We start from the raw sequence: 12,576 nt of genomic DNA, 5'->3' as shown, positions 1-12,576 counted from the left end.
CGAGTAACGCGGTTAACAAGCGTTTTGAAAGACTTTGCGAGTTTTGTTTTGAAAAACTAGCAGAATTCAAGCTAATGGGGTGTGCAGTACCGCATTTGGCCAGAGGTGCGGGGGCGCCAATCACACGGTTCGGCGCCATCCAGAGCCGTTTGGAAATCACTCCGAAATACTCGGAGGGTTTCCGAGATCAGCCGAGCTGTCCCTGAGTATATTCAAGGCTCTCCACCCACCTCTGGCCACATGCGGTACTGCATGTCATAGAAGTCAATGCGGAACTAATTATCTTAGTTTCCATTGACTTCTATGGGGAAACTCGCTTTGATATGCGAGTGCTTTGGATTACAAGCATTCTCCTGGAACGAATTATCCGGCATCCGAGGTTCCACTGTATATCTGTACATTTTTTTATTAATACATGGTGTTTGAGGTAATCCAAGTGCACTGTTCAAGTTTAAGAATGTTCATTTGCAAAAGATCGGGAATGAGGTGAGAACACACTGAGGATGACATACATGGAGTCAGTGGCGGAACTACCAGGGACACAAAGGTCGCACTTGAGCCCGAGGCCTGGCATTCCGCCACTGTGAAGGGGCCTGAAGACAGCAGGAAGAGGTCCCCACTGCAGAACATGTGAAAGAGGGTCCCTGCTGCCAGACCGTAAGTCTCCATTCACACTGCTGCAGCCCCAAAGTCGTGCTCCTTGCTTGTGACATTGCTGTCTGTGGCACTCAAATTTCACCAAATTCACAGAAAAATAGTGCAGGAACCTTTTTTTTAGGTATCGCTGTGACTTGAGTTGCATTGATTGCGATGGCACCCATTGAAGTGTTTTGACTTGTCGTGCGACTTTCTGTCGCAGGTTGCACGATAATTTGCAGAAGTGTGATCTGGGGGCTTATAAAGGGCCCTGCAAAGGGAGTAAAAGGGCCCCAGGATCAGTGGGAAGGGCCCGGGGCTTAGAGGGATGGAAGTAGGACCGCAGGCGCAGTGGCGGCCCGTAAGCATCTGGGCCCCTAATCTATATGCGGGGAGGCGGACGCATAAATTCCAATGTTTTTTTGTTTATTTTTTTAAGCACGTGATTAGAGCAGGAGGCTCTTATTGACTTAAAATAAAGGGGGGGGGGCTCGGGGCGCTGAGCACTGTGCCCCGAGCACACCTACTTGTGTGACAATATCGAATGAATGTTCACTATTGTTCACTATTGTCTTCCTGATTCTCCTCCCGGCCAATTAGGAAGCGGGTCATGAGATCCATTTCCCCCGATTGGCCGAAAGGAGAAGCAAGCTCATTGTCCTAGGAGAAGAGGGAGGGAGGAGGAGGGAGGAGGGAAGAGGAGGAGGGAGGAGACACATGGCCATCATGTTACAGGGGAGGAAGACGAGTCTTACTGATTCTCCTCTCAACCAATCAGGAAGTGGGTCCAGAGACCCATTTCCCCAATTGGCCGAAAGGAGAAGCAAGCTCATTGACTTAGGAGAAGAAGGTGGGAGGAGGAGGAGGGAAGAGGAGGAGGGAAGAGGAGGAGGGAGGAGACGCATGGCCATCGTGTTACAAGGGAGGAAGACGAGTCTTACTGATTCTCCCCCCAACCAATCAGGAAGCAGGTCATGTGACCCATTTCCCCAATTGGCCGAAAGGAGAAGCCAGCTCATTGGCCTAGGAGAAGAAGGAGGGAGGAGGAGGAGGAGGGAGGAGACGTATGGCCATTGTGATACATGAAAGGAAGACGAGTCTTCCTGATTCTCCTCCCGGCCAATCAGGAAGCTGGTCTTGAGACCCATCACCCTGACTGGCCGAACGGGGAGAGGTGATCTGATTGGCCACCTAGGAGGAGGAGGAAGGGGACGCACGGCACACACAGAGGAGAGGAGGGAGGGGACGCATGGCACACATGGAGGAGATGCACGATGTGATGCAGGGGAGGAGAAGACGCAGGGGAAGCTGCCGTCCACTGCTCGATGAAGGAGCACTGCCCACGACCTAGATGGGGTAAGTGCGGGGCCAACCAACTGAACCAATGGGGGGGGGGGGTTGGTGGCACCCCTCCTTTGCCTTCACTTCCTGTTGGGTCATAAAGACAAAAAGTAAAAGAAAATAAATATAATCTACGGGAGCTGAAGGGGCGGCAATGGAGTCGAGTTTGGAAAGGTTAGAGCCTCTATGTGGAAGGATGTAAAGGAAGGATGTACAACACCACGGTATATGAGTAAGTGAGGATGATATAGAGTATAGACGAAGCAGTAATAATAATAATAATAATAATAATAATAACAACTGACTAGCTGAACTTGGCCACTAGGGGGTGGAATAAAACAATTCACATCATCATCTACATTTCCATTTCATCTGCAGGAATATTCATTTCACTGCAATATTGATCAGGCTGAGCCGAAAAGCTTTGATAGGAAAACGATTGTGAGATAAAATGCCGAACGTGTGCTGCGAAGGAATCGCTCCCTCATAATGGAGCTTTGCTGGGATTGTAGACGGTTGGAGTTTTGTAGAGCGATGCTGTACAGTCACACTGTATTATCTCATTCTATTATTACTGCTGAGCGCACACAATGTATTTCTGTGCCGGAGTCATGTGACCCATCCCCCTAGGTCCCGCAAGACGCACGCAGTGCTGACTCCGAGTCCGCTGCACTCTGCATGTGTCTCCATCTGCCCATCGAGGTTTTAAGGTTCAAACTACAGATTGCCTGTCAAGATTTCAATGTCCGAACTACAGATTGCACATGTAGGTTTCGAAGGTCCAAAATACAGATTACCCGTCTAGATTTAAGGTCCAAACTAGAGATTACCCATCTAGGCTTCAAGGTTCAAACTATATATTGCCTGTCTGGGTTTCAAGGTCCGAACGATAGATTGCCCATCTAGGTTTCATGGCCAAACTACAGATTGGCCTTGAATCCTAGATGGGCAATCTGTAGTTTGGACCATGAAACCTAGATGGGCAATCTGTAGTTTGGACCATGAAACCTAGATGGGCTATCGTTTGGACTATAAAACCCAGACGGGCAAACGATAGATTGCCTATCTAGGTTTCATGGCCAAACTACAGATTGCCCATCTAGGTTTCAAGGCCAAACTACAGATTGCCCATCTAGGTTTCATGGCCAAACTACAGATTGCCCATCTAGGTTTCATGGTCCAAACTAGATATTGCCTTTCTAGGTTTCAAGGTCCAAGTTACAAATTGCCTGTCTGGGTTTTAAGATCCAAACTAAATATTGCCCCTCTGGGTTTCAAGGTCCAGAATACAAACAGTCATCTGTGATTCAAGGTCCAAACTACAGATTGGACTATAAAACCCAGACGGGCAATCTGTAGTTTGGACCTTGAAACCTAGATGGGCAATCTGTAGTTTGGCCTTGAAACCTAGATTGGGTTTTATAGTCCAAACGATATATTGCCCATCTAGGTTTCATGACCAAACTACAGATTGTCCATCTAGGTTTCAAGGCCAAACTACAGATTGCCCATCTAGGTTTCAAGGCCAAACTACAGATTGCCCATCTAGGTTTCATGGTCCGAATTAGATATTGCCTTTCTAGGTTTCAAGGTCCAAGCTACAAATTGCCTTTCTAGGTTTCAAAGCCCAAACTAGAGATTGCCCATCTAGGTTTCAAGGTCTAAACTACAGATTGCCTGTCTGGGTTTACAAGTCCAAAATATAAACAGTCATCTGGGATTCAAGGTCCAAACTACAGATTACCTGTCTAGATTTAAGGTCCAAACTACAGATTGCCCATCTAGGTTTCAAAGTCCAAACTACAGATTGCCCATCTGGTTTTATGTTCCAAACAATAGATTTCCCTTCTAGGTTTCAAGGTCCAAACAATAGATTTCCCTTCTAGGTTTCAAGGTCCAAACTACAGATTGCCCATCTGGGTTTCAAGGGTCAAACTACAGATTGCCATCTAGGTTTCAAGGCCAAACTACAGATTGCCAAACTACAGATTGCCCATCTGGTTTTATGTTCCAAACAATAGATTTCCCTTCTAGGTTTCAAGGTCCAAACAATAGATTTCCCTTCTAGGTTTCAAGGCCAAACTACAGATAGCCCATCTAGGTTTCATGGCCAAACTACAGATTGCCCATCTAGGTTTCATGGCCAAACTACAGATTGCTCATCTAGGTTTCATGGCCAAACTACAGATGCCCATCTAGGTTTCATGGCCAAACTACAGATTTCCCATCTAGATTTCAAGGCCAAACTACAGATTGCCCATCTAGGTTTCATAGCCAAACTACAGATTGCCCATCTAGGTTTCAAGGCCAAACTACAGATTGCCCATCTAGGTTTCATGGCCAAACTACAGATTGCCCATCTAGGTTTCATGGCCAAACTACAGATTGCCCATCTAGATTTCAAGGCCAAACTACAGATTGCCCATCTAGGTTTCATAGCCAAACTACAGATTGCCCATCTAGATTTCATGGCCAAACTACAGATTGCCCATCTAGGTTTCAAGGCCAAACTACAGATTGCCCATCTAGGTTTCAAGGCCAAACTACAGATTGCCCATCTAGGTTTCAAGGCCAAACTACAGATTGCCCATCTAGGTTTCATGGCCAAACTACAGATTGCCCATCTAGGTTTCAAGGCCAAACTACAGATTGCCCAGCTATGTTTCAAGGCCAATCTACAGTTTGCCCATCTAGGTTTAAGGCCAAACTACAGATTGCGCATCTAGGTTTCAAGGTCCAAACTGGATATTGCCTTTCTAGGTTTCAAGGTCCAAACTACAAATTGCCTGTTTGGGATTCAAGGTCCAAGCTACAAATTGCCTCTCTGGGTTTTAGGTCCAAACTATGAATTACCCTCTAGGTTTCAAGGTCCAAACTACAGAATGCCCATCTAGATTTAAGGTCCAAAGTAGATATTGCCCATCTAGGTTTTGAAGTACAAACTACCGATTGCCCGTCTAGGTTTTATGGTCCAAACTACAGATTGCCCATTAAGGCTTCAAGGTTCATAGCTATGAATTGCCTGTCTGGGCCTAAAGGTCCAGAATTAAAAAATGCCTATCCGGGGGATTAAGGTTTACAAATTGGACACATGGGCCTAAAAGTCCCTAACTACAAATTGTCTGTCTGGGTTGCAAGAAGTGAAAGACCTGGAAGCCTAACCCAACCGCAACCCAACCCTTAACACTGGAACTGGACACGAATTAACTGAGTGTAATTCTCGGTATCTGTTCTCATTCTGTATGTATGGACTGGACATGATTGGACAGTGAAAGGAGAAGCAGAGTCCCTCTGGTCCTGGACCCGCCCCCCAGCCCGTGACTGGACAGTGAAAGGAGAAGCAGCACAGTCCCTCTGATCCTGGCGTGATCCCCCAGCCTGTGATTGGACAGTGAAAGGAGAAGCACAGTCCCTCTGGTCCTGGACCCGCCCCTCAGCCTGTGATTGGACAGTGAAAGGAGAAGCAGAGCCCCTCTAGTCCTGGACCCGCCCCCAGTCTATGATTGGACAGTGAAAGGAGAAGCAGAGTCCCGCTGGTCCTTGACCCGCCCCCCAGCCTGTGATCGGACATTGAAAGGAGAAGCAGAGTCCCTCTGGTCCTGGACCCGCCCCCCAGCCTGTGATTGGACAGTGAAAGGAGAAGCAGAGTCCCTCTGGTCCTGAACCCGCCCCCAGCCTATGATTGGACAGTGAAAGGAGAAGCAGCAGAGTCCCTCTGGTCCTGGAACTGCCCTCCCCCCCAGCCTGTGATTGGACAGTGAAAAGAGAAGCAGCGTCTCTCTGTCACTCTATCCTCCTATCAGCATGCTTCCTGCCAGCACATGAACTGATCTGTTCCTCGTGCATCTTCTTCCTCTCAGTGAGGGGAAATCTCTCTATCTAAGCCCCAGAGTAAAAACCCAACAGGGCTTCTAAGCCTTCCTCACTTTGTAGAAAATTAAAACGTTTGACATTTGGAGTGTCTAAAAATTCCCAGAACTCCTTGTAATGTCCGGACATTTCCCGGGTGATCTCCAAACTGGGTCCCGGGAATATCTGGATGGCGGGTCCCTGACCTGGTGGTGGCCTTAGGAGAGAGAACATTTTTGAGACTTTTTATAGTTTATTGGCAACCTAGTACATGGGGTGCAGGAGGCATAACCAGCCCGGGGCCCACAAGGAGGTCCTGGCTTCCATCCATTGGGGCCCCGATATGTAACATGTAGAGACAAGGAATGGTCCCTCACATCTCTATCCTTCATTCTACAACCATGACCATGAAAAGCTGGCATGAGGAACCCTTCAAGGCCTCACAGCGGGGGCCCAGGGGCTCTCATCTACGTCTCCGGTGCCAACCAACTACAAAAAAACCTCGGAATGCCAAAAGCCAATGCCATGGCATGATTGGCAAAGTTCAGCTATGGCACCCGGATCTTGTCTTGTTTTTGTCACCCTACGAGCATTAACCCTTGTGGAGACCCAATCCATGGACGTGACACCAAGGCCTGGCATGTCAGAAGGCAGACGAGCCAGTGCCGTGGTTCAGCCTTGGCACCTGGGCCTTTTTCTCCTTGTTTTATGTAACCCTACCAACATTTAACCTTTGGGGAGTCCCAATTCATGGAAGTGACACCAAGGCCTGGCATGTCAAAAGGCAAATCAGCAAGTGCCATGGTATCATTGGCACATTTCAGCTGTGGCACCCAGGCCTGCTCTTTTGTGGCTACTTTTGCCACCTACAAAGATTAACCCTTGGGGAGACACAATCCATGGAAGTGACACCAAGGCCTGGCAATTCAGAAGGCAGACTAGCCAGTGCCACGGCATGCCTGGCACAGTTCAGCCAAGGTCTTTTTCTCCTTGTTGTTTGTTACCCTACCAACATTTAATCCTTGGGGAGACAATCCATGGAAGTGACATCAAGGCCTGGCAGTACAGGAGGTAAACAAGCTAAAGCCATGGCATGATTGGCACAGTTTAGCCATGACACTGGGACCTGGTTAAATGTCATTAGTCACCTACAATGATAAACCCGTGGGGAGACAAAATCTATAGAAGTGACACAGAGGCCTGGCACATCAGAAGGCAGACAAGCCAGGGCCATGGTAGGCCTGGCACAGTTCAGCCAAGGCTTTTTTCTTTTTGTTTTATGTTACCCTACCAACATTTAACCCTTGGGAAGACCCAATCCATGGACGTGACACCAAGGCCTGGCATGTCAGAAGGCAAATCAGCAAGTGCCATGGCATCATTGGTACATTTCGGCTGTGGCACCCAGGCCTGCTCTTTTGAGGCTATTTTTGCCACCTACAAAAATGAACCCTTGGGAAGTCACAATGGAAGTGACACTGAGGCCTGGCATGTCAGGAGGTAAATAAGCCAATGCCATGGCATGATTGGCACAGTTCAGCTATGGCACCCGGGTCTTGTTCTTGTTTTTGTCACCCTACAAGCATTAACCCTTGGGGAGATAATCCATGAAAGTGACCCCAAGGCTGGGCAGTTCAAGAGGTAAACAAGCTAAAGCCCTGGCATGATTGGCACAGTTCAGCCATGGCACTGGGGGCCTTATACTCCTTGTCTTTCGTCACCCTAAAAACGATTACCTCAGGGCAGATTCAATCTATGGAAGTGACACCGAGGCCTGGCATGTCAGAAAGCAAATCAGCAAGTGCCATGGCATCATTGGTACATTTCGGCTGTGGCACCCAGGCCTGCTCTTTTGAGGCTTGGCATGTCAGAAGGCAGACAAGTCAGTGCCATTCTATGCCTGGCACAGTTCAGCCAAGGTTTTTTCTCCTTGTTTTTTGTTACCCTACCAACATTTACCCCTTGAGGAGACCCAATCCATTGGAAGTGACACCAAGGCAGTATAGGAGGTAAACAAGCTGATGCCATGGCATGACTGGCACAGTTTAGGATTGGCACGGGGGCCTGGCTCTCTGAAATGTCATTAGTCATCTACAAATATAAACCCTCGGCGTGACACAATCCATGGAAGTAACCCCAAGGCCTGGCATGTCAGGAGGTGATTGATTGGCACAGTTCAGCCACGACACCCCAACCTGGTTCTCTGAGAAGCCTGAGGAGATGTTGGGGAGACTCAATCCATGGAAGTCATATAGAGACCTGGCATGTCAGAAGGTAAACAAGCTGATGCCGTGGCATGACTGGCATCAAATCAGATACAGCACCCGAGCCTGGTTCCCTTGTTTTTTTTGTCACCCTACAAATGATTAACCCTTAGGGAGTCACAATCCATTGAAGTGACTCTGAGGGCTGCCTGGTCAGGAAGTAAAAAAAAGTCAGTGTCGTGGCATGGCCGGCACAGTTCAACCATGGCACTCAGACCTGGTTCTGTTTTTTCCTCCTCCTACAAATGATAGACCCTTGGGGAGACCCAATCTATGGAAGCGACTTTGAGGCCTGTCATGTCAGAAGGCAGATAACCCGGTGCCGTGGCATCATTGGCACAGTTCAACAACGGCAACCCTGGCCTGGTTTTCAGCCTTTTTCTCACCCTAGAAAAATGTAACCCTTGAGGAGGAAGTGGTACCAAGGCCTGGCATGTCAGAAGGCAGACAAGCTGGCTCTATGGCATGACTGGCACAGTTCAGCTACGGCACCTGGCCTGGTTCTCCTTGTTTTTTGTCACCCTTCAATCATTTAACCCTTGAGGAGACCCAATCCATGGAAGTGACCCCAAGGACTGGCATATTGGGAGGTAAACAAGTTGATGTCATGGCATGACTGGCACAGTTTAACTATGGCACCCGGGCCTGGTTCTGTTTTTTCCTCACCCTACAAATGATTGACCCTTGGAGAAACACAATCCATGGAAGTGACTTTGAGGCCTGGCATGTCAAATGACAGATAACCCAGTGTCGTGGCACCATTGGCACAGTTCAGCCATGGCAACCCTGGCCTGGTTCTCCGAGATATCTCTTCTCACCCTACAAACATTTAACCCTTGAGACCCAATCTAAAGAAGTGACACCAAGGCCTGGCATGTCAAAAGGCTGGTGCCATGGCATGATTGGCACAGTTCAGCTATGGCACCCGGCCTGGTTCTCCTTTTGTCACCCTACAATCATTTAACCCTTGAGGAGACCCAATCCATGGAAGTGGCCTGGCATGTCAGAAGGCAGATAACCCAGTGTCATGGCACCATTGGCACAGTTCAGCCATGGCAACCCTGGCCTGGTTCTCCGGGATATCTCTTCTCACCCTACAAACATTTAACCCTTGAGGAGACCCAATCCAAAGAAGTGACACCAAGGCCTGGCATGTCAGAAGGCAGACAAGCTGGCTCTATGGCATGACTGGCACAGTTCAGCTACAGCACCTGGCCTGGTTCTCTTTTTTTTGTTGTTACCCTACAATCATTTAACCCTTGAGGAGACCCAATCCATGGAAGTGACCCCAAGGCCTGGCATATTGGGAAGTAAACAAGTTGATGTCATGGCATGCCTGGCACAGTTCAGCTACGGCACCCAGGCCTGGTCCTGCTTTTTCCTCACCCTACAAATGATTGACCCTTGAGGAGACCCAATCCATGGAAGTGACGCCAAGGCCTGGCATGTCAGAAGACAGACAAGCTGGCTTTATGGCATGACTGGCACAGTTGAGCTACGGCACCCGGCCTTGTCACTCTACAATCATTTAAACCCTTGAGGAGACCCAATCCATGGAAGTGACGCCAAGGCCTGGCATGTCAGAAGGCAGACTAGCTGGTGCCATGGCATGACTGGTACAGTTCAGCTACGGCACCCGGCCTTGTTCTCCTTTTGTCACCCTACAATCATTTAACCCTTGAGGAGACCCAATCCATGGAAGTGACCCCAAGGCCTGGCATGTCAGAAGGCAGATTAGCTGGTGCCATGGCATGACTGGCACAGTTCAGCTACGGCACCCGGCCTGGTTCTCCTTTTGTCACCCTACAATCATTTAACCCTCGAGGAGACCCAATCCATGGAAGTGACCCCAAGGCCTGGCATGTTGGGAGGTAAACAAGCTGATGTCAGGGCATGACTGGCACAGTTCAGCTACGGCACCCAGGCCTGGTTGTTTTCCCACCCTTCAGATGATTGACCCTTGGAGAAACACAATCCATGGAAGCGACACCAAGGCCTGGCATGTCAGAAGGCAGACAAGCTGGCTCTATGGCATGACTGGCACAGTTCAGCTACGACACCCGGCCTTGTCACTTTACAATCATTTAACCCTTGAGGAGACCCAATCTATGGAAGTGACGCCAAGGCCTGGCATGTTGGGAGGTAAACAAGCTGGCTCTATGGCATGACTGGCACAGTTCAGCTATGGCACCCGGGCCTGGTTCTGTTTTTTTTCTCACCCTTCAGATGATTGACCCTCGGAGAAACACAATCCATGGAAGCGACGCCAAGGCCTGGCATGTTGGGAGGTAAACAAGCTGGCTCTATGGCATGACTGGCACAGTTCAGCTACGGCACCCGGGCCTGGTTCTGTTTTTTCCTCACCCTTCAGATGATTGAACCTTGGAGAGACCCAATCCATGGAAGCGACCCCAAGGCCTGGCATGTCAGAAGGCAGACAAGCTGGCACCATGGCATCACCGGCCCCATCCAGGTGCGCAGCAGCCTACGCCACCCGATCTGCAGATCCCGCTAACCCGTGTCACGACCTCTGGATCCCGAATCGCTCCTAATCTCAGCTGATCCCTTGTCCTTCTTCTTCGTTATCCGTGCCATGCTGCCAACCAACCCCCCCCCACCCCCATCCCCCCCGTCCTCCTCACCTGTCCCAGCCTGCATCGCCCTGACGTCTTTCTCCGGATCCTCTTTCCTGGAATCCCCCGGCATGGTCTCCTCTATTCCTGGCGATTGGGTGCCCTTCTCTCCGGGGGGAAGGGAAGGAAGGAGGGAGGGGGGGGATGTGTAGGGATCAGCGCTGTCTCTGCATCCCTCCTGTAGAAGGAGACGGTTCAGGAGGAGGCTGCGCACTGGCTGATGGGAATTAGTGCAGCTCCACTGGCTGATAAGGAGCAGCGTTGCTCGTGATGCTCAGTCATCCTGCGTGATGTCAGCACAAGGATGCTGCTGCTGCTGCTGCTGCTTTTTTCCTCCCATGCAGAAGGGGCAGGGTGTGCGCAGCCACTGCAGAGGAGGCAGGTGGAAGGAGAGACCCCCCCATGTGTCTCTTCCCAGCCCCCCCCCCCTCCTCCTCCTCCTCCTCCTCCTCGCTCCATTGTGTCCTTGCATCAGCAGCTCGCCTCCCATTATTCATCACTATTAACCCTTCGCTCACACCAGCCACACCAGCAACGCACTCATCAATGAGAGAGAGAAAGCGACGCAACGTATCCGTCTCATCATCAGAGGATGGAAGAAATAACAATGTATCAGAGAAAGCGACGCAATGTATCCGTCTCATCATCAGAGAAAAGAACAAAGTATCCATTTATGGAAGATACAAGAAAAAAAAAAAAGTATCTAAAAAAATTGTGCGCCCCCCTCCCCTATATGAACGGCGGGATCTGAGGCCGACGCTCCATTCGCACACGTTTACGGAACGCGGGGGGAAAAAATTTGGGTCGCGTTTGCAGCGCTCTTCATTGTTAATAGCATCCCGTACGCGGCGAGCGAAAAAAGTCAGCAAAATGCGCTGTAAAAAAATGCGTAAGCGCTTCGCCAACGTGTGAGAAATTTACGCTCGGGGAAAAATTTGTGTCGCATTTGCGGCGCTTTTCATTGTTAATAGCGTCCTGTACGCGGCGAGCAGGCGTGCGTTTTTGTCATGGGGTTAAATGCTTGACAAAGAGAGCAAAATGCGTGGTGAAAAAGGGCGTAAGCGCTTCGCCGACGCGTGTGAAATTTGTGCACATTTACGAAACACGCGAAAAAATGTGTCGCGCTTGCTGTGCGTTTTTATTGTTACTGGCGTCCCGTACGCGGCAAACAGGCCTGTGTGTTTTTCCATGCGTTTAAATGCGCGACAAAGTCAGCAAAATGCGCTGTAAAAAAATGCGTGATCGCTTTGCCAACGCGTGAGAAATTTGCGCTCGTTTACGAAAAACACGGGGAAAAATGCTTGTCGCGCTTGCTGTGCATTTTTATTGTTACTGGTATTCCGTACGCAGCGAGCAGGCCTGTGGTGTTTTTTACGTGCGTTTAAATGCAGGACAAAGTCAGCAAAATGCACTGTAAAAAAATGCGTGAGCGCTTCGCCAACGCGTGAGAAATTTACGCTCGGGGGAAATTTGTGTTGCGTTTGCAGCGATTTTCATTGTTAATAGCATCCCGTACGCGGCGAGCAGGCCTGTGTGTTTTTCCGTGCGTTTAAATGCGCGACAAAGTCAGCAAAATGTACTGTAAAAAAATGCGTAAGCGCTTCGCCAACGCGGGCAAAATTTGCACACATTTACGGAACGTGGGGAAATAATGTGTGTCGCGTTTGCTGTGCGTTTTATTGTTACTCGCATCCCGTACGTGGCAAGCAGGCGTGCGTTTAAATGCGCAACAACGTCAGCAAAATGCACTGTAAAAAAATGCGTAAGCGCTTCGCCAACGCGCGAGAAATTTACGCTCGGGGAAAAATGTGTGTTGCGTTTGTAGTGCTTTTCATTGTTAATAGCATCCCGTA

The 12,576-nt window shown here is 49.4% G+C and overlaps 1 protein-coding gene across 4 annotated transcripts in view; it reads right to left on the bottom strand.

Moving 5' to 3' along the window:
* Positions 1-11,042, bottom strand: part of LOC120941697 — a 51,032-nt gene extending 39,990 nt beyond the window's left edge. For 2 of the 4 annotated variants that reach the window (XM_040355255.1, XM_040355254.1), the window contains exon 1: positions 10,733-11,042. In XM_040355255.1, coding sequence (XP_040211189.1) covers positions 10,733-10,796 — 64 coding nt within the window. In that variant the 5' untranslated portion in view covers positions 10,797-11,042. The remainder of the gene's footprint in view (positions 1-10,732) is intronic. The other 2 variants (XM_040355252.1, XM_040355253.1) reach the window with 2 other exon arrangements.
* Positions 11,043-12,576: the final 1,534 nt, after the last annotated feature.

This window comes from Rana temporaria, chromosome 5, assembly GCF_905171775.1.
Source record: "Rana temporaria chromosome 5, aRanTem1.1, whole genome shotgun sequence".
NCBI classification, from domain to species: Eukaryota; Metazoa; Chordata; class Amphibia; order Anura; family Ranidae; genus Rana; species Rana temporaria.
Note: the sequence above shows the minus strand (reverse complement) of the source record. Positions and strands in the feature narration are given on the sequence as shown.